General features: G+C 42.5%; 1 protein-coding gene across 4 annotated transcripts in view; it reads left to right on the top strand.

Annotated features, from left to right (window-relative positions):
* The window catches only part of BCL9 (BCL9 transcription coactivator), a 1,690,791-nt gene that overhangs the window by 1,216,600 nt on the left and 451,967 nt on the right, over positions 1-22,224 (top strand). For all 4 annotated transcript variants that reach the window (XM_044072112.1, XM_044072109.1, XM_044072110.1 and 1 more), the window contains one exon: positions 8,058-8,347. In XM_044072112.1, coding sequence (XP_043928047.1) covers positions 8,070-8,347 — 278 coding nt within the window. In that variant the 5' untranslated portion in view covers positions 8,058-8,069. The remainder of the gene's footprint in view (positions 1-8,057; positions 8,348-22,224) is intronic.

Genomic DNA, 22,224 nt, shown 5'->3' with positions numbered 1-22,224 from the left:
TGCGGGATATATTTATTTTTGAATTCTTTGATTTTCTGCTTCGGATTAATATTATTTTTCTGTTTCCTTTGCTGATATTAACTTTATTAATTCCAGTTTGTCTGCAGTAATGCTGTTTTGACAGGTCATGCACATGACCAGTCATGGAGTAATGCCACACCTGCACCTGTCAGTCAATGAAACCGCATCCCATTCTGTGTGAAATCCAAAGGGTGATACTTTTTTGACATGTAGAAAGTAGAGGTTCACAGCAGAGGCAAGTGAGGTACAAACTAATAAGCGCAAATCAACACTTCGTTGTTCTGTAAAGCTCTGCATGAAATAGAGTTTATTTCTTTTTAAATTAGTATTACAATATATAAAGATAACCAGTCAAAATGCATTTCAAATGAACGTTTTACTGGCCCCATTTTCAGGAACAGTTAGATTTCCCATTACTGTGAGTTGAGCAGCATTTTATAACTTGAGTAAGGAAAGAAATGACAAAACACTTGGCTAAGTGTATTGTAATACATATGTGACTAATTAACTAAAACTTGCAAAGCAGGGCATAAGATAAACTGGCTGACAGAGGGAGGGAAGATTGGAGGAGTAACCAGGCCAGGAACTGAAAACTTGCAGGTCATCTTTGTAAAACGTCTATTCTCAGCAATTTAACACTTCTGAAAGCTGCTTTAACAGAATGTGGAACAAAGCGTGAGGAAAAACATTTGCAAGAGTCGCTTCAATCCGTTCAATGACGTTTGTACTAAGGACTCTCAAAGTTAACAGTATTTCTCAAGTCCTCTATTTAAAGAGAATGGAACTCATATGTGATAAAATACATGACCTTTGTGCTAGTGGTGCATTATGGGATACTGATCAACTGACCCTTTGAGAGAGCTTTTTTTTTTCCTGGCAGTACAAAAGTGGTGACCTTGAAAAAATGTAGGGCTAGTTTGCCTCTTATTACACAAGTTAATATCCATCTCAAGAATAGCCACAGGCCCACCTTATAAGAGGAGAGCAGTTTATTTTAAAAAATGTGAAATAATTGCTGTAGTATCCCAGATAAGATTTGAACTGAGGTGACATCTCTGATGTGTGTAGATATTTAGCCAAAAAGTACTAAATTCTAGCAACAATAAGTAAATGCAGTTGCAGTAAAAATATAACAAAAAAAATCTACAAAGAGCTGCAAACCAAGAACAATGCAAAAGGGGACTTTATTGCACAATGAACAAAGGCTTTCATGTCACACAGGATGCTTAAGTGCTCGTTCATTGTCAATTAAAATCCTTTGTTTTGCATAGTTCCTTGTTTGCATATGATTTGTAGGTATGTGTGGACTGTTTAGACCGGCTGAGACCCAGTGTAAAGAGAGTCCCACCTCATGAAATTATATTAATCAGAGGTGCGAGAAGCTGACTATTTGGACATTTGGAACGGTGGTAGGGAATAGTTTGAGTTCTGTGGTGAAGCCTTGTGGAACTTCTAAGACCCCACTGACAGTCTGAAAGTCCAGCAGCTGTTCTGATCGTGCAGAAATGGAAAGACAGAGTTACTTTAGAGATTACTTGTGCTTTATTAGGGATTGGGTGCATGTGTCCTATCATCCATCCTGTTGGACCAGGCATAGCAACATCCCCCTGTGTTATATTAAGACGTGTGATATCTGTTACAGCCTGCAGGGTGGAGAGAAAGGTACTAGTCTGCGCACAGCCTTTGACCTGAGTTTAGGAATGATCTCTGTTCACCAGAAGGATTATCTTGGCAAATTGGATGAAGTGGTTGGCAACGTACTATTCTTGCTATCTCATTGCCCAGTCCATAACAACATTCAGCAGAGAGCATTTGATGAGGATTGGATGATCAAATGGAATCTTTGGAAATTCTGTGTTTTGGTGATAAGTAAAGAAGTGGTCTAACCCATTTGGAGAAGGTAGGCCTTACAGGAAATAATACCCAAAGGTTCCATTTGTTTAGCTAGTTGTGGTTAAATGGCATTCTGTTATGTCAGCCTTCACTAGAGTAAGCCATGTCCCTTCAGTTCCAAGCAGAATCAAGGACTTTGTGCTGGTAATATGACTTACTGCATATCAGATGCCGAGACGGCATATTTCAGGCAAACAGCTGATGTCTGTAGCGTTCTTTGTTGTAATACCATGTCTAAAGTAGCCAGGTGATTACTAATAGGGATGACTTGCTACATCTTGCCAGCCTTACACTCAGGTTTGAGGCTCACCCTTATTTTTTGTTTTCAGAAGTGACATTGCATATATTGAGAGTTATCTAGGTTCATTTGGCATCTAAATTAAATAACTACATATATATAATTTATTTTACTTATTTCTGAGCTGCCCCATTCCCATATTTCATGTATCCTAAGTGGTTTACTGTCAAAATGATGAAACTCACCTTACTGTCATTCATATGGTTGAGGGTAAAGGTGCAAAAAGGCAAAATTGCGAACAAAAATCCTGTCAACTCTGAAGTGTCGACATGTAGCTTGCATTCGGTGTTTTGAGTGTCTGTTTTCAGTTGGATTGCACTACAGTGGGGATCAGGAAGATTACCCTTTTCCTCACTATAGTGCGATCTCTGAGTTAAAATATGTAATTAGCGGGGGGGGGGGGGGTTCGGATGGTGAGTGGTTCAGTAACTGTCGAATGTTGATTCGTAACTTCCGAACAAATCAATATTCCGAGCAGTCGGCTTGACTGTTTTCGCTGTTCTGGTTTGAGGATGTTAACATTTGTGGGTAGGGCTTTCATTCATAGGTTCATAGGTTTATACTAGGCTATCTGCCCTAAGGCATTTATAAGCCTAGCCCAAATTTTTGTGGCTTACGCCACCCCTTATATGAAAAAATACTGTGCCCATTAGTTTGTTGTGCCTCTGTCCAGCAGTGACACAGAGATGATTCCCGGGGTAAACCTACGATCTCCCATCCACAGGTCTAGATTTCTCTTGAACAGAGTCAGCGAGGTGCTCTGCCTCACATAGACCGGGATTTTATTCCACAGCATAGGGAGTCTCTGAGTGATAAATCTATCCCTCCAGCACGTCCTATTTATATCCGTGCTAAGGTTTAAGTCGCTTGCTCTAGTGGTTTTGGTGGATTTGGATTTTTTGAGGTGGAGCATGTCCATTAATTCCGGGTTGGACATGGCCTTGTATGTCAGGCACATGTCACCTCTGAGCAGACGGTATGCGACTGAGTAGAGCTGGAGTTTCTTCAATCTGGCAGCATATGACAGATTTTGGAGTCCCTTTATCCTTTTGGTGAGGAACTTTTGGGGTCTCTCCAATTGCTGCAGATGTCGGGTGAGATACATCCCAAATGGGGCATTGTACTCGATCATTGGTCTGATAAGTGAAGAGTACAGGGAACAATGACCTCACTAGATCTGGATGTGAATCCCTACATGATCAGGTGGGCAATTTAGAAGGTCTTTCTAACCACTTTAGCAATGTGAGTGTCAAAGAAAGGCCACTGTCAACCTGGGTCCCCAGGTCCCTGATAACCTCTTCTGTGCTTAGTGGATTGCCACCTATATGGTAGCTTGGGGTTACCTTGTTTTTCCCGAAGGGTATGACTATACATTTTTGGCGTTTAACTTCAGGCCATGGCTCTGGCACCAGCTATCTGTTTCCGTGAGTCCCTTCTGAAGGATATCCGTGTCCGATGCACTTTCCACTATGGCCCAGTTTGCAGTCGTCTGCAAACTTTGTCAGCCAAAGTCCTCCCATGCTGGCCTGTACTTCTGAGAAGTAGATGCCAAACAATAGGGGCCAAGGACCGAGCCCTGTGGGACACCACTTGTGACCGGCTTGGAGTCTGACACAGCGCCAGCAACTCTAACCCTGTGGGTTCTGTCCTTAAGCCAGTTTGCAACCCATCTTGTGACATATGGGTTTACATTTAAGCTGGTAAGTTTTTCTACAATACCCGAGTGGGGTATTGTGTCGAAAGCCTTTGCAAGGTCAAGGTAGGCTGTATGGACTGCCTTTCCCTCATCAATGGCCTTGGTGACTGTTTCGAAGAAGTCGACCAAGTTCAAAAGGCATGATCTTCCTTTGACAAAGCCAAACTGGGTCGGGTCCAATGTCTGCAAGTCCCCTATATCTTTGTTTAATAGCTCCATTATGATCCTCTCCATAGCTTTGCAGACTAGACTTGTTAAGCTTATGGGGCGGTAATTACCAGGGTCCGTAGAGGCGCCGCCTTTGTGGAGTGGGACCACAGTTGCCGTCAGCCACTCCTTGGGCACGTATCCTGTGGTAAGGCTGAGATTAAACAGCTGCCTTATGTGCGGGTTAATTCCTCATTTAGCTCGTGTAGCACACAGCCGGGGACACCATCCGGTCCCATTGATGCTGTGTTTTTAGCTTTAGAGAGAGCAGCTTTCACCTGCGCATTTGAGATGTCCGGGAGGCTACACTCGGCTGGGATAGTTATCTCTCCTTTAGGGGAGAGGGTGAAGTTTGCACTGAACCTGTCTGCCAGTATGTTGGCAATGTCTGTGGGTTCAGTGATTTTGTATCATTTTGGACTAATTCTGAGCATATCTGGGAGTTTCCACCCAGGTTCCTAACATAGCTGAAAAAGGCCTTATGATTGTCCTTTGAATCCATGGCAATTTTTCTCTCAAAATTGGCCTTAGTTGATTTTATGAGTGCTCGTAATTTTTTACTAATAATGATCAGGGGTGACTTCCCTTTTATGGATTTTGTTCTATCATGTAATAGCTTTCTCCTCTTATTGTAAAGTTTGTTAATGGCTGAGGTCCACCAGACTGGACGTTTGCCCTTTGTGGAAAGAGTCTTGGTTTTATTTGGGATTGCCTGATCCATGCAGTCCTGGAGGTGTTCATAGAAGGCATTTGTAAGGGCTTCCGCAGCTTGGGTTGTGGTTTCCCTCTGGCTCAGGGGCCTTGAAGGATACCACACCAGTCTTGAGTAGTGTGAAGTTTGCTTTAGAGAAGTTCTTCACTATGGTCTTTTTTGTTTGGGGGGGGGGCGGGATGTGGATTTCCAGTGAGATTAGTTTATGATCAGATCTCACCAATGAGGGATATACTTCCGGTGCGGAGCATTTTGTCCCCATGTTTGTGACAATGAGATCTAGTATATTTTCTCCTCTCGTGGGAACAGTGACTAGCTGTTCCATGGCATTTGAATTTATGAACTCCAGGAACCGTTGGGCTAGAAAGTTAGGGCTTGAGTAATGTTCCCAGTCTATATTCGGGTAGTTGAAGTCACCCAATATGATGGTGTTTTGAGATACATTTATACCCTCCAGTGTCTTCAGGAAGGCTGTGTGGGGTTCCTGAGTTTGAGAGGGTGGCCTGTAGCATGCTACAATTTGTAGAGCAGTTTTGCCTATGGTTAGTTGCACCTGGATGGTTTCCGAAGCTTCATGCGTTGCCACCAACCTGGAGGTGTGGGTATCCTTTATGAATATGGATACACCCCTCCTTTTGTGGTGTGGTCCGGGTTTTGGGGACGGAACGCATGATATGAGGTAAAACCTGATAGTGCCGGGGTGCTCTCAGGAGCCTTGAACCAGGTTTCAGTTACAGCACAGACATCGATGTTCTCCATACTGAGAAGGGCCTCGAGTGCGTGCATTTTGAGATTTAGACTTCTGGCATTGAGCAGCATTACCCTCAGTTTCTTCCCATTTTTGTTTTCTAGGGTGGTAGGTTTAGAATTTGAGCCTTGCCTAAAAAGGCACTATGGGGTGGCAAGAGCCTTTGCCAATATCCGGAATCCCAGGGTGACAGGTGCAAGCCGTCCCTTGCGAAGCAGCGTGGCTTGTCAAGCATGTCATCCCAGGCAGACAGACACTGGATCCCCTTTGAATGACACCAGACATTAAGCCAATTGTTAAAGCTGATCATCTTGTCTCTATATTGTGGCATCATTCTTGGTGAAGGAAGGATACTGCTCAGGGTTAGGGTCATACCTGCCTGGGCTACATAATCAGAGAGCTCCTCTATGTCTCTTTTCATGTAGTCCAGGGAGGTACGTCTCAGGTCGTTCACACCAGCATGGACAATGACTGTGTCATATTTGTACTTGCCGTGGAGTGACCCGAGTGCTTGTGTTATGTGGCGGATTCTAGCGCCCGATAGGCAGCTTACTGTGACCCTCTCCTTGTTCAGCCTGGTGAGTGGGATGTCAGTGTGTCTGACTATGGAGTCACCTATGACAAGTATGTTTGATGTTGTATTTGGCCTTAAGGGCTGTGACTGCTTTGCACACTGCTTTTGTGGTTTATGTGTGTTGCTTGTGGGGTGTCTTGAGGTAGCAGTTGTTTGGGTGTCTGCTTTGGAGGCCTCTGCTGTTTAGGTAAATCTTTACTCAGAGCCTCCGAGTATGTCTTTGTGTGTTTATGTGTTTGATTCAGTAGAGTGGTAGCATTATGTGAGGCTGGTTTTGTGGTGTGTGTAGTTGCCTTCTCCTCCTGTCTGGTCTTGCCAGTCCTGAGTTGAGAGAGCTCAGCCTCCAGTTTGGCTAAATAGCTGCATCTCTCGCAAGTATTTGTGTTATGTGGGAGGAGGAGAGGGTTGTCTGTGTACATGAGGCAGTTATAACATTGCCTCAAGATTCCCAGATTCACCAGCTAGACCGGAGAGGAGATTGACAACTGACCTTTGGACATGCTAGAATAATATTGGGAAATCCTTAATTGAAAACAAGGGCCAGTGGGGAGTGAGGGTGCAGTGCTTTTAATTTTTAGTGCTGACTTATATAATTGCTTTAGTGAGCAAGTGCCAGGTAACTTGAGTGCAATGTGTTACAAGTAACTAAATGCAAAAACGACAAACAGTAACTTTCTTTCAAGTGAAACAAGGAAATAAGTACAGTAAGCAATGCAGATATCACGAGTGATCCACAGAAGCGCTGAGAAGTTGCATATTAGGTGGAATTAGCTTCCAGGAAAATAACAAGCAAACAAACAACAAGCATATAAACAAAGCTAGATTCAGCAGGCCTGGATCTAGTCTATGCTAGAGCAAACAAGGTGAACCAATTTCAGTAAGATACAGTTCAAATATTCAGGCACTATAAACCTTTAACCAGAAATTCCCAGCTCAGAAGGGCAGAGTCCAGCCTCTTCTCCCACAAGAGTGCAGACCACGAACCTTCTTAATGTAAAATAACTGGCCTGAAGCCCAAGTGCCTAAACCAGAACTAATACACTTGGACACTGGGCTCTCAATCAGCAGTTCCCAACTTAGAAGGATGAAAGCTACCTGTCCTGCCACCACAGTGCTTGCCACAAACCTTCCTAATGTAAAACAACTGGTCTGAAGCCCAAGTGCTTAATCCAAAAGACTTGAATGATAGCTACACTTTAATCAAGTTACAACCAAGCAGTAATAAATACCATTGAATACTTTAGAGAATGTCTGGATTAGTGCTCAAGTTACACAAACAAAGCTAGATCCAGCAGGCCCGAATCCAGTCTATGCCACAGCAAACTAGGCGCACCAACTTCAGTAAGAAACAGTTCAGATATGCATGCACTATAAGCCTTTAACCAGAAATTCCCAGCTCAGAAGGGCAGAGTCCAGCCTCTCCTCCCACAAGAGTGCAGACCACGAACCCTCTTAATGTAAAATAACTGGCTTGAAAGCCCAAGTGCTTAAACCAGAATTAATACACTTTTAGAATAACAGACACTGAGCCCTCAATCAGCAGTTCTCAACCTAGAAGGATGTAAGCTACCTGTTCTGCCACAACAGTGCAGACCAAAACCCTTTCTTGTGTCATGGCTGGAAAGGGTTTCTTCTGGATCAGACTAACTATGTGATTAAAAGATCAAATAAATGTTTGGTTTCATAGGCCTTCAGATTATTACACTGTATCATGGCAGTAGCTTGCTTTCTCAAGTCAGTTTTGTTTCATTCTAGTAATCTGTTGCCATATACTAAGTGTTTCCAATAATGCTTGATTATATTTATTGCATCTTCTCATTGTCTGTGTGTGTAATGTATCTGTTTTACCAGTACTGAGATCGGTAATGGTCAGTATGCACTTTTTCTCTCCCCATTTTCACTGAACAGCGTGTCCTAGACATGCGGCAGGAACAGGCACCTATAGGAATGATGTTGGAAGTGCATGAAGAGACCACGCAGCTCAACAAGAGAGACAAAATCAAGAAGGAGAAACTTGAACGGAAGGAAAGTGGAGATAAAAGTTGTCCACAAAGACCATTCAAAGGAAATCAAAGGACTCCAAGCCCCCACACGCACTTACAGCACCTATCTGCTTCCGTGGCTGGGACCTCGGGATCTCTGTCAATGCATTCCAGTAACCCCAAAGCCAGGAACTCACCCACGGGAAATTCTCAAAGGTAAGAAAAAGCATATATCCCTGGCTAGTTCACTGACTTGTAAGAAAGCAGGTATTTTCTGCATAACATAGTAAGATATCAAGATTGTTATTTGTATGTTTTGTTTTCATTTCTGTACTTATGAGTGTGGCGGTGTAGCAATGTGTGTTATAGAGTTGCTGTAGTGCCCCTCCAATCCACCTTATTAATATATGCTAACCGTAACCGCACTCCAACCTCAATCCTACACCTTAGAGAAACCTTCCCAGTAATACTATCACTTTACTGACCTAAGCTTAGCCAAAGTTAGTGGTGGGGTAAATGGATCAGAAGAGGACAGTTTGTGCCTCTTACAATCTGTTTAGGTTTGGCATTTTAAATATTTGACATAATATGATCAGTGTTTTGAAGGTTGTTCTGTTGGTGCATCAATCATTTAAATGTACCCCCTCAAGCCTGTGTAACACGACTGATCCTTATTTTTGGCTTGCTGTTTACTGTTGCGGCAGTTCCCCTTTTCCAGTTTCCTTTGAGGTAGAAATGTTCTACGCCAGCTGAGGAAAGCAAACTGGCAGTGGATGCTCAGCTTTTTGGACACCTGAAGGACAGTATTTGAGCCAGGATTGCTGATGGTGCACTCGGGTACCTTGTGGACACCTGAAGGACAGTATTTGAGCCAGGATTGCTGATGGTACACTCGGGTACCTTGTGGATACCTGAAGGACAGTATTTGAGCCAGGATTGCTGATGGGGCACTCGGGGTACCTTGCGGACACCTGAAGGACAGTATTTGAGCCAGGATTGCTGATGGTGCACTCTGGTACCTTGCGGACACCTGAAGGACAGCGTTTGAGCCAGGATTGCTGATGGTGCACTCAGGTACCTTGCGGATACCTGAAGGACAGTATTTGAGCCAGGATTGCTGATGGTGCACTCGAGTACCTTGCGGACACCTGAAGGACAGTATTTGAGCCAGGATTGCTGATGGCGCACTCGGGTACCTTGTTTCTCCCATATACAATTGTGGTTGTTTTGTATTACAGTTGATCACCATCCGAAGAAGGAACATTGAGGTTACTTGGCTTCTCATAGGTAGGTACTAGGCTGTCGTCCCTAGGGCCTGTACAAGCTACCTATAACGATTCCCTGGCTATTGCTTCCCACTTATATTTACTTTCCTGGACCCCTGTCTAGCAGGGCTACTGATGTGATCCCCGGGGTGAATTTCCTATCTCCTGTCCAATCGTCAAGGTTCCTCTTGGAGGGCCATTGAGGCGCTCTACCTAACATTTATGGGCAGCCTATTCCAGAGTACAGGGAGTCTCTGAGTCAGGAACCTATCGCTGCAGCATGTTCTATTCATCATGATGACAAGGTTAAGATCCCTGGAGCATGTGGCTTAGAGGGACGGAAACTAAAGTGATTTATTTATTTATTTTACATTTGTTGACCGGGCTAGTCTAACTGGATATATGTCCATTTTCAGTAGAGGCCCGGGGAGATAAGCTCCGAGGAAGCACAAAAATATGATCACATATACAAAGATTAATTCCATGTTAAACATTGTTAGAAAGAAAGACCAGGAATAATCTCAGAGTTCCAGGGAGATAAGCTCTGAGGAGGCACGAATATAATAACATGTACAGGATTCATTTCATGTTAAACATGCTAGAAAAAAGACATGGAATAATCTCAGTGGTTGTTTGTTCTTAGTGTAGTGCTAAGTAAAAAACACTTAACATAATACAGATGTAGTTGCAATATAACATGTAAAGGATAGCAGCTGAGTTAGATAAGTTATTAGTAGGTGGGTTGGCATAAAGAAGGACAACAAAAGTATGAGCTGCAATATTCAGAATATGTGTTAAAAACAGGTTTAATTAAAGAAGTTATGAGGAGATAGTAAGAAAAGATCTAGAAAGGAATAGGTTTGTTGTTAGTAAGAAAAAGAGACAGAATATAGACAGAATATAGAAAGGAGAGTAGGTAGATCCAATGAAGAAAGGTAATAGATCAGTCAGGTTTAGTACAAGGACATAACCACTGTGTTCTGAGAAAAAGTTTGTTTGTTTTTGAAGAGTGATAATGAGGGAACAGAGGAAAGTTCCAGGATTTTCCAGCAGTATTACAGAAAAGAGAGTCTCCAGCCCTGTTGTTAGATTTACAAATATTTACCAGCAGTCTTTGTGATGAACGTAAGATCTTAAGATTGTTGTAGGGGACAATAAGGGTAGATAATATAGGGGTATCTGTAGGATGGTAAAACGTTTTGTGGACAATGGTAAGTTGGTGGAATTTAAGCTGATTTTGTAATTCAAGCCATCCTAGTTGCTTTAGGTTAATACAGTGGTGGGTTCTGAAAGGGTTACCTGTAGTAAATCTGGCTATGTTATTGTAGGAGTTTTCCATTTTATTAAGGTTGTTTTTAGAGAGATTAGTATATATGGGTGAGGCATAGAGGAGAGTAGGAATTAGACGGGTGTGAGCAATAGTTATTCTAGCTGCAGGAGAGAGGAAGGGTTTGATCCTGTAGAGAGAGCCCAGTTTTCTATTAACAGATTTTAAGGTATTATTAATATGGGTGTCAAAGTTAAGGTTGTTATCTATGGTGCTACCTAGTAGTTTGGTAGTTGGGTCTGGGGATATGGGAATACTGTTATTGGATGTTACTGTGAAGTCTGTTGGGGGGGGACTTACAAATAGGAGTGAAAAGAAGGAGTTTAGTTTTTTGGGGGTTTAGTAGGAGACAGCGTTGAGTAAACCATAGTTCAACTGTGTTAAAGACCTTTTGGGTGTGGGAGTAAAGCTCGAGTATGGATGTGGCGGAGCATATAAATGTCGAATCATCTGCATATTGTATGCATGTAGCCTGGGGGATTGCTAGGTGAAGGTTGTTGATAAATATAGAAAATAGGAGAGGTCCTAATGTGGACCCTTGGGGGGACCCCTATGTTAATGGGTAGATGGGTAGATAGAATATATGCCAAAGCATGGCCTGTTGTCTGTTTTCTAATAGGATTGGAACCATTTTATAGCTAATGCATCTAGTGACAGAGATTTGAGGATATTTATAAGTATTTGGTGATTTACCATATCGAACGCCTTAAATAGATCTATAAACAGTGCAGAGGAAAGCCTATTAAGGTTACGTTTTTTGTTGATACAGTGAGTGAAGGAAAGAAGGGCAATAGTAGTGCTGTGTGAGGGTCTGAAACCATGTTGCGAGTTGGAAAGTAAGTTATTTTGGATTAGGTGGTCTAGCAATTGTTTATGGATGCATTTTTCCATGATTTTAGCTAGGGGAGACAGAAGGGCAATGGGACAGTATTTGGAGAGTTCAATGGAGTTTCATAGTTTCATAGTATAGTACTAGGCTATCTGCCCTAGGGCATTTATAAGCCTAGCCAAAGTGTATGTGGCTTTCGCCACCCCATGTAATGATACAAAAGTGTACAATTTAAATTAAATTTAGTTTACTGTGCCTCTATCTAGCAATGACACAGAGATGACCCCCCGGGGTAAACCTACGATCACCCATCCATTCGTCCAGATTTCTCTTGAAGAGAATCAGTGAGGGGCTCTGCCTAACATGGACAGGTATCCTGTTCCAGAGTGCGGGAAGCCTCTGGGTTATGAATCTGTCCCTCCAGCATGTCCTATTCATATTTGTGCTGAGGTTTAGATCTTTAGCTCTCGTGGCTCTGATGGATTTGGATTTTTTGAGGTGGCGCATGTCCATTAATTCTGAATTGGACATGGCCTTGTACGTAAGGCACAGATCACCTCTGAGCAGGCGGTATGCTACTGAATAGAGCTGGAGCTTTTTCATTCTGGCAGCATATGACATATGCTGTAGACCCTTGATCCTCTTGGTAAGGTACTTTTGGGGTCTCTCCAGCTGCTGCAGGTGCCGGGTGAGATACATACCAAATGGGGCATTGTACTCAATCATAGGCCTGATAAGGGAGGAATATAAGGATACAATGACATCCTTTGATCTGGATGTGAATCCCTTCATGATAAGGTGGGCAAGGTAGAAGGTCTTTCTAACCACTTTGGCGACGTGGGTGTCAAATGAGAGGTCACTGTCAACTTGGGTCCCCAGGTCTCTGATTACTTTTCCGATTTAATGGATTACCACCTATGTGGTAATTTGTGGGTACTTTGTTTTTTCCAAAGGGGATGACTATGCATTTTTTGGCATTTAGTTTAAGGCCATGACTCTGGCACCAGTCGTCTGTTTCTGTGAGGCCCTTCTGAAGGATGCATGTGTCAGCTGGTGTGTCGACTATGGCGCCTAGTTTGCAGTCGTCTGCGAACTTTGTCAGCCACAACCCCCCTATGTTTGCCTGCACATCTGAGAAATAAATGCCGAACAAGAGGGGTCCCAAGACAGAGCCCTGTGGGACTCCACTTGTGACTGGCTTAGAGTCTGACATAGCTCCAGCTATTCTGACTGTGTGGGTTCTGTCCTTTAGCCAGTTTGCAACCCATCTTGTGACAAACGGGTTTACATTTAAGCTGTTGAGCTTGTCTATGATGCCTGAGTGGGGTATTGTGTCGAAGGCTTTTGCCAGATCCAGGTAGGCTGTGTGAACTGCTTTGCCTTCATTGATGGCTGTAGTGACTGTTTCAAAAAAGTCCACCAGGTTTAAAAGACAGGATCTGCCCTTACAAAGCCGAACTGGGTAGGGTCAATTGTCTGTAGGTCCCCGATGTCTTTGTTTATGAGTTCCATAATGATCCTTTCCATAGCTTTGCAGACCAGGCTGGTCAAGCTTATGGGGCAGTAGTTTCCAGGGTCTGTAGAGGTGCCACCTTTGTGGAGTGGGACCACTGTAGCTGTACGCCAGTGTTCAGGGACGTATCCTGTAGCAAGGCTAAGATTAAACAGCGTTCTTATGTGCGGGTTTAGCTCCTCTAGGAGTTCACATAGCACACAACCCGGGACACCGTCAGGTCCCATGGATGCTGTATTTTTAGCTTTGCTGAGGGCAGCTCTCACCTGGACATCTGAGATTTCAGGGAGGTTGCATTCAGCTGAGATATTTATTTCGTCTTTTGGGTGAGAGGTAGGGGAGAAATTTGCACTGAACCTATCTGCCAGTATTTTGGCAATATCTGTGGGTTCAGTGTATTTTTTGCCGTTATGAACTAACTCTGCGAATATCTGAGGGTTTCCACCCAGGTTTCTAACATAACTGAAGAAGGCCTTGTGATTATCTTTAGTGTCATTAGCGATTTTTCTCTTGAAGTTGGCCTTTGATGATTTTATTAGCGAACGTAGTCTTTTGCTAGTGCTGATCAGAGATGCCTTCCCTTTATGGGATTTTGCTCTGTTTTGCAGTAGCTTCCTTCTCTTGTTATAAAGTTTGTTTATGGCTGGGGTCCACCAGATAGGATGCCTGCATTTGGTGGAAAGGGTCTTGGTTTTATTTGGGATTGCATGATCCATGCATTCTTGGAGATGACCGTAGAAAGCATTTGTGAAGGATTCAGCAGTGTGGAATGTGGTTTCCACTGGCCCAGGGGGCTTGAAGGATACCATTTCAGTCCTAAGGAGTGTAAAGTCGGCTTTTGAGAAGTTTCTCACTGTGGTCTTTTGTGCTGGGGATGGAGGTGGGATATGAATATCTAGGGTTATTAGTTTATGGTCTGATCTCACTAGTAAGGGGTATACTTCCGGTGTTGAGCATTTTGTCCCCATGTTTGTGATGATCAGGTCAAGTATATTATTTCCCCTTGTGGGGGAGGTGACTAGTTGTTCCATCGCATTTGAGTTGATGAATTCCAGGAACCATTGGGCTAGGGTGTTGGGGCTTGAGTAATGCACCCAGTCTATGTTTGGGTAGTTGAAGTCTCCCAATATGATGGTATTTGGTGAGACATTCATATCCTCCAGTGTCTTCAGGAAGGCTGAATGGAGTTCCTGAGATTGCGAGGGTGGTCTGTAGCATGCTACAAGTTGTATAGCAGTTTTGCCTACGGTTAGTTGCACATGGATGGTCTCCGATACGTCGTGCGTTGCCACTAACCCGGAGGTGTGGGTGTCTTTAATGAATATGGACACTCCCCCTCCTTTTGTGGTTCGGCCCAGGTTTTGGGGCCGAAATGCATGATACGAGGTATAACCTGGTAGGGCTGGGGTGCTCTCAGGAGCCTTGAACCAGGTTTCAGTTACTGCACAGACATCGATGCTCTCCATACTGAGGAGTGCTTCAAGAGCCTGCATCTTGAGATTTAGACTTCTGACGTTGAGCAGCATTACCCTTAGTTTTTTCCTTTATTGTTTTCTAAGGTGGTGGGTTTGTCTTTTGAGCCTTGCGTAAAAAAGGCACTATGGGGGTGGCAAGAGCCTTAGCCAATATCCGGAAGCCCAGTGGTGACAGGTGCAAGCCGTCCCTTGCATAGCAGAGTGGCTTGTCCAGCATGTCATCCCAAGCAGACAGACATTGGATCCCCCTAGAATGACACCAGTAATTGAGCCAATTATTAAAGCTGATCATCTTGTCTTTGTATTGTGGCATCATTCTTGGTGAGGGCAAGATGCTGCTCAGGGTCAGGGTCATACCAGCCTGGGCTACATAATCAGAGAGCTCCTCTATGTCTCTTTTCATGTAGTCCAAGGAGGTACGTCTCAGGTCATTCACGCCGGCATGGACAATGACCGAGTCATATTTGTACTTGCTTTGGAGTGACCTGAGTGCTTGTGTTATGTGGCGGATCCTAGCTCCCGACAGGCAGCTCACCGCGTTACCCTCTCTTTGTTCAGCCTGGTAAGCGGGACGTCAGTGTGTCTGACTATAGAGTCACCTATTACTAGTGTATCAAGCATGGTGTTTCGCCTTAAGGGCTGTGATTGTTTGGCACACTGACTTTGTGTACTATGTGTTGCATGTGCAGAGTTTTGAGGTGGTGTTTTCTTGGATGTCTGCTTTGGGAGCCTCTGTTGTTTCGGTAAGTTTTTTATTAGAGCCTCCGAGTATGTCTTTGTGTTATTATGTGTTCAGTTTGCAGTTGTGGTTGGTTTATGTGAGACTGGGTTTGTTGTGTGTGTGGTTACCTTCTCCTCCTGTCTGGTCTTGCTAGTCCTGTGTTGAGAGAGTTCAGCCTCCAGTTTGGCTATATAGCTGCATCTCTCACATGTGTTTGTGTTTGTTGGGAGGAGGAGAGGGTTGTCTGTGTACATGAGACAATTGTAACATTGTCTCAGGATTCCCAGATTAACCAGCTGAACTGGAGAGGACGTGAGTAATATACCACTCGACCTCGACATGCCGGAATAGTTACCTCCCTTATGAAGGGGAATAATGTGGGAGACCTTCCATATGCTTGGGATGTGTCCTTCAGTGATGGTTCTATTCATAAGAATGGAAATGGGGTATGCAATAGATTTGGCTATCTTTTGTAAGTATTCAGCGGGAATCTTGTCAGCTGAAGGAGTGCATGGTTTGAGCTTTTGGATGAGGGCTAGAATGTATGTAGTTGGTACTGGTTGGAAGAGAAAAGGAGGGAGTGGGTTAGTGATATGGTTGGATATAGGTAAGTCCTTAGTAGATAGCTGATTAGTAAGATTTTGTATGGCCTCAGTGAAATAGGTATTAAAGGTATTAGCAGTCTGTTACGTTTTTATAAAAGAGCTAGATGTATCAAGAATGTATTGGAATGTAACTACATTAATAGAAATGTTGGACAGATGCGAAAATGTGGGCACTGTGCACAATGTCCCTTTATAGAGAAGACGATGCGTGTCCATATAAAAGGCTATGGAAAGGTGCACCTCAATAAGAAATTCGACTACCAGAGCAAATATTTGGTTTATATTGCAACATGTCAGCTATGTGAAAAATTTTATATTGGTAAAACCATTAACTTGTTGCATAAAAGTATATACCAGCACCTTTATGATATCAGAAAAGGTAATTCCAAAAGCGCATTGGCAAAACATATTTTAGAGCACCCACAACATCATTTTAAGTTTTCTATTTTGGAACAAGTTCAAAGTGAAGACACAAGGGGTAGGCCAGTGGTTGTCATTTTGGAATTTAAAGAATTGCTGTGGCAATTAAGGTGCACTGCAACTAACAACTTTGGTTTGAATGAAACACTGTCTATTTCAAGTTATTTGAAACTCAAATCTGAGTTTCATATTTCCTAGTAAAATGAGAGGCAGTTGTGACGTTGTAGTAATACTGTTGATTTAGACAACATTTAAGAGTTTACATTGTAGTATATCACCATTACTATGTCTATTTAGTATAGGGCAAGTGAACTCAAAAACATTTTTTTATAAAATAGTGGGTTGACATGATGAATAGAATAGTGAGCACTAACTGTATACATATGTGTGTGTTTTTATATATATGTGGGTTTTACTTTTGTGGTTTGTACACCTTTATCAACTTTCTTGCTGTTGTTTAAGTAGGAAAGCGAAGTTTATTATGTTTTATGCAATTTATTCCTTTCAATATATAATTGAATGGTTTATAAATAAGTATTTTGGGTATATAAAAGTTTTAAAACTGTAGAGAGGAAGGGTTTATCCAGTGTGTGGATTCCATTTAATCATGTGATAGGAATGACTAGTATTTAATTAGCCAGGATGCATAATTTACATTAATTTATTCTGAAGAAGTCTAGTGGCGAATGCCTGGCAAAAGCGCAAAATTTTTAATAAAGTGTTTGTTCAGTGGCATCTTATAGTCTTCTATTATTTTATCATGATGACAAGGTTAAGATCCCTGGAGCATGTGGCTCGGAGGGACTGGGATTTCTTTAAGTGTTATAAGTGATGATAATTTAGCAGTTATTTTTCAAATGGACCCTATTGTGAGAACAAGTTCTGTTCTTCATGCATTTTATGGTCAAGTACTAAATGGAGCTTAAAAGGCTATACTTTTCCATGCTAAGAAAACGTACACAAGATGAAAATAAATAATGAACTGGATATTTCCTTCTGTAAGATTATGCAACAATATTAAGTTACAGGAATTGGAGCAGGCCTGCTGGGACAGAAGCAGGGTCTTCACTTCTACTGACAATGACTTGGGATCAAGCAGTAACTCGGCTGCTGAAAGGCTGGATGTGGAGTGCAGGAATGAGAAGCTAGGCCTGCTTGCCTCCTCCATACAGGGTAAGCTAAAAGTGAGAGGGTTTTCAGAGGGCTTTTTATTTCCCAGTTCTACAGTAACCGCTTGTGTTGCCGCAGCAGAACACTACAGCGGTTCACCTACAACAGGTGGAGGATAACTCGCATCATCCTAACAATGTAAACCACGATAAAAATGCAGTCAACTGGAATTTCCATCTCAGCTTGACAGGACAGTGAAAGGATCAGGGAAAAACCTAGACAAAACATCAAAAACATCTCAAAGTATACTTTGTGTAGCATACAGGCTTGGAGAACCGTTATAGACCAGGGGAGGCCACAACAATTCACAAAAGAAGGGTTCATATTCCTTTGGGAAAATGGGTCCTTATGGGGACGCAGTGCATTTGAATGGATACTGCTTAACTCAAAATGGCAACATATAGGGCTAGATTCCAAAAGACTTGGTGTCCGTGTACAGTGGATATAAAAAGTGTACCCCCCCCCCCCCCCCCCCGTCAAAATGTCAGGTCCCTGGGATATAAAAAAATGAGGCCACCATAAATCATTTCAAAACTTTTCCCACCTTCAGTGCGACTTAAAACCTACACAACTCAATTGAAAAAGAAACAAATCCGTTAGGGAAAAAATAAAAAAAATATTCTTAAACAAATTAGTAAATCCCACACATTTATATAATTTATAGTGAGCATTCTGCTTAATGGGGTGGGGGTGGGAGGGGGTGTTCAAAGTTAGTAAAACATGTCTGTTGTCATTATCACTATTGTTTGATCTTGTAGTCTCACTGAGGTACTTCTCCTTTTCCAGAAAACTAAAAGGATGAGAAATATTCAGATGTTAAAAAGACAAAGAGAAAACACTACTGGATGCAGAGTAAATCCAGATATGAACCAAAAAGCACGAGTACAACACACCAAAGTAGTATCTGGAAAGCACAGCAGGTAGATGCAATCGTAGGCTGAATCCCACAGCGTTCACAAACTGACAATCTTTATTAAAATGGAATAAGCGCTTTCACAGTAACACTGTAATACTGCTTCATCAGATAGAGCAATAAAAATCCTCTCAAACAGAGCTACGTAACCAATCAGTAGGATACACAATATGACACGCCCCTACAACACATGATATAATCATAACATCAGTATAAACAAGGACTTTTAAATAAAAACAGTACTAAAAATATTCTGTATAAACTACATATAAAATAATCACACACTCATCAATACAAATACACAAAGGTAAGCATTTATCTAAACAGTCTCCTTGCTTTTAAAATAGGCTTCAATGGGACCTGGCCATTAAGACCTTTCCCTTTATGCGCTTGCATCCTGAGGATCCACTGTGACTAAACCCTTTCAGTGTAATTACGGATACCTCCCATCCTCAGAGTTTCATAAGTCCTATCTATAACTCGAAACCTAAACCTGTGATGCTCAACTTCTAACATAATATGTTTCGCCAATGCATTGTTCTCATATTTAATTCTTATTGAATACAAATGCTCCCTAATTCTATCTCTTATCCTACGATTACATTTCCCTGTGTAGAATGCAAAGCATTCTACACAGTGGGCCAAATAAATAACGTCTTTGGTGTTACAATCAGCCTGCACCTTAAAATAAAACCTACGTCCATCACAGGGACTAATAAAACTACTACCTGTTTCAATATATTCACAAAAATTGCATTTACCACAGGGTGTCGTACCATGAAGGCTAGGACATTTATCAGCACGCACGTTATTATCTGGATAGCACAATAACTGCTTGAGATTCTTCTTATTTTTATACCTGAGCTTGGGTCTGTCCCCCACTACTGATCTAATTTTATCATCAGTAAGAAGTACAGGCCAACGTTTCCTAAAAATATCCATAATATCATTAGTATCAGTATTAAACTGTGCAGATATAATCACTGAATCAGATAGTCTATTAGTTGTTCCTAAATAATCATTGGGTCTGTCAAAATACGGTTTCTCCCTACTCAAGTGCAACTCAATACTGGCATGTACACCTAGATCTATCTCTCTCTTCTTATAACCTCTTACTGAATTGTTTCCTCAGCTTAACCATCTCATCATTAAACCTAGAATCGTTATCATTCAAACGAGACGTTCTCATCCCCTGTCCTTTCACAATATTTTGAAAGACATGAGGGGGATGCGTACTTGTACGATGTAGTATTGAATTCCTATAACATTCTTTCCTAAAAAGATGTGTACTGAACGTACCATCTACATCTCTCTCTACTGTAATACCCAAGAAATCAATAGTAAATCTGGAACACTTAGAAGAGAACTTCAGGAAGCTGGTAGATGTTCTTCGTGTTTCACTGTTGCAGTCAGTACATTTGAGTAATCTGCTGGCAGGTTGCCCTCAGTCGTCGGCCTGAATAACAAAGTCTTGGGTCTTGTGTCGGTTGCTGTCTTCTCTTCCATGACGTCAGGTCGTCAGGGGTATAAAACCTGCAGCCAACGCCATTTTATTCAGTCTTTCTTGCCGCGCGGTGCCCAAAGAAGAAGCAGTTCGCAAGTGCCGGTCGGCCGACTCCTGAAATTTTCACATTCGAGTTTCAGAACCAAAGTCTTCAACTAAAGCTAAGTACACCATTGGGGAAACTTTTTCTTGCTCCTTACCAATGTCAGTAAAAGTTAATAATTGCATTACTTGTGGGAAACAAATACCTCATAAGGATTTTCATTTGTACTGTATTCCTTGCCTAGGCCCAGATCCTTGCTGTCGGTTTTGTGCTAGATTTAACCAACGCACTGTTAAGCATCTGTATATTTTTGCTTCTAAATATTTTGGATCAAGATTTAATTACCCTGAAATGTCGTCGGTTAGCAATCCGACTACTGGAGTTCACAAAAAACGCAAAGAAAAAGACAGAGACAGACTGTCGAGGTCCAAAACTGATGACGAAACTTCTCCTAAGCCAGTCACCGGTACTCAGTGAGGCGCTTTTGCAGCCCCTGTTACCTGCCACTTCTGAGTCGCAGGCCTCTACCGAGACCCATGCGGAGTCCGGTATGCTGCGAGATTCTCAGAGTGTTGAACCCACGGATGTCTCTCCCTTGGATGGGTCCAGAGCCGCTGAGCAGGCACCGGCTTCTGAGGGTGTTTTCAGGCCTCAACATTTTTATATAAAACTAACGCCAGCCTCAAAAACAAGATCAAAAACAGTTTCTGTGTCTAAAAAACCGACATATGAGCCACGTGCTCAGGGCTGTATGCCTAAAAAACAGATGATCAAAATGGCTGAGGACTTAATTACCTTCATCAGGGGCTCCCAACCCTCTCATGCAGAAGAATCCATCCCATTTGCATCTGCTCTTGAGGATTACTCTTTTGGGGAAACCTTGCATACTTTAAGGGAACATTTTCACTGGGAGAGTCAGGATTTCTCCGAATCAAAAAAGAGTCTTAGGGATTTCCTTCTTCCTCAGCATAGGCCTTTGGCAATACCTTCTGTATTGGACATTGTTGATGATGTGTTTTCGGAATCAAGCTTGGCTCCTGATTCCCTACCTCCGGCTCCTAGTAAGCCAGACAGATATTAGAGGGTTCCTGACTCCCACAAATTTCTATTCAAAAATCCTGCTGCTGATCCTGAAACTATCTCACAGGGTCCCAGAGGTGTAAAGGCTTCCACAGCCAAAAATCCTACCCCCTCTGATAGAGATTCCAGGGCACTGGATAGATGGGGAAAGAAGGTTTATACATCAGCAACCTTGGCAATTAGGGCGTTAAACTGCCAGTTTCATGTGCTTAAATATCAACAGCATGTTATGGGCTTACTGAAACAGAAAATGGTGTTGCTTTCTGATTGTGTGGAAAATAAAGAATTACAGGAATTATTGCATTCAGCAGAACAGGTTGGAAAGCATACTTTGCAATGTGGTTTTGATTCCTTGGAGAGCTCTTGCAGGGCCGCAGTAACTGGATCTGTGATTAGAAGGCATGCCTGGCTCAAGGAGCAAAATCTGCCTGATCATGTTAAAGCTAAATTGTTGGATGCCCCCTTGCAGCATGATACTCTGGTAGTAAGGCAGAAGAGGTTTTAAAGAAAATGGAAGACAAAGCTAAATCTATGCAAACTGTAAAAGATTTCTTACAAGTGCAGCCACCCAGGTTTAGTAGGCATTGGCCTACTAAAAATCTGTCCTTTCCTGTGTCCAATAGAGCCTCTCAAGGCAAATCCAGGCGCTCAAAAGGCTCTAGATACCAATCACAGGGTTCTTACAGATCAAAGCAATGGGGTGCCTCCACAAGCAATGAAGTGCCTCCACCTCCAAATCTGGAGGAAACAAAGCACCAACCCTACAGTAAGCAGTCTCAATGACTTCCCTCTACCTTCACCAAGCACTTATCTTTTGGCAGCCCCCTTGGGGGGAAAATTAGCACTTCATGCTCAAAATTGGCAGTTAATTACCCAGTACAAGTGGGTATTAAACATAGTATCCCAGGGGTACAGATTTAATTTCCATACTTTGCCAATTCCAAAGGGTTGGCCAGATCTGCCACAAAATCAGTGGGCAGAGGCTCAGAAACAAGTTATGTCCCTCATGGATATGGGGGCTATTCAACCAGTACCAGAAAAGGAAAAAGGACAAGGTTTTTATTCAGGACTTTTCCTGATACCCAGAAAAGACAATGCCTGGCGTCCGATACTGGATTTATCGATTTTGAACACATTCCTGGACATTCCAAAATTCAAAATGCTGACTTTACAACAGCTACTGCCTATGCTGGGCAGGAACGCTTGGTTAGTGACTCTAGACTTAAAA

This window comes from Protopterus annectens, chromosome 5.part0 (assembly GCF_019279795.1).
Source record: "Protopterus annectens isolate FY-2018-M chromosome 5.part0, PAN1.0, whole genome shotgun sequence".
Taxonomy (NCBI): Eukaryota; Metazoa; Chordata; order Ceratodontiformes; family Protopteridae; genus Protopterus; species Protopterus annectens.
The sequence above is the reverse complement of the archived record's forward strand: the minus strand, read 5'-3'. Positions and strand labels throughout refer to the sequence as shown.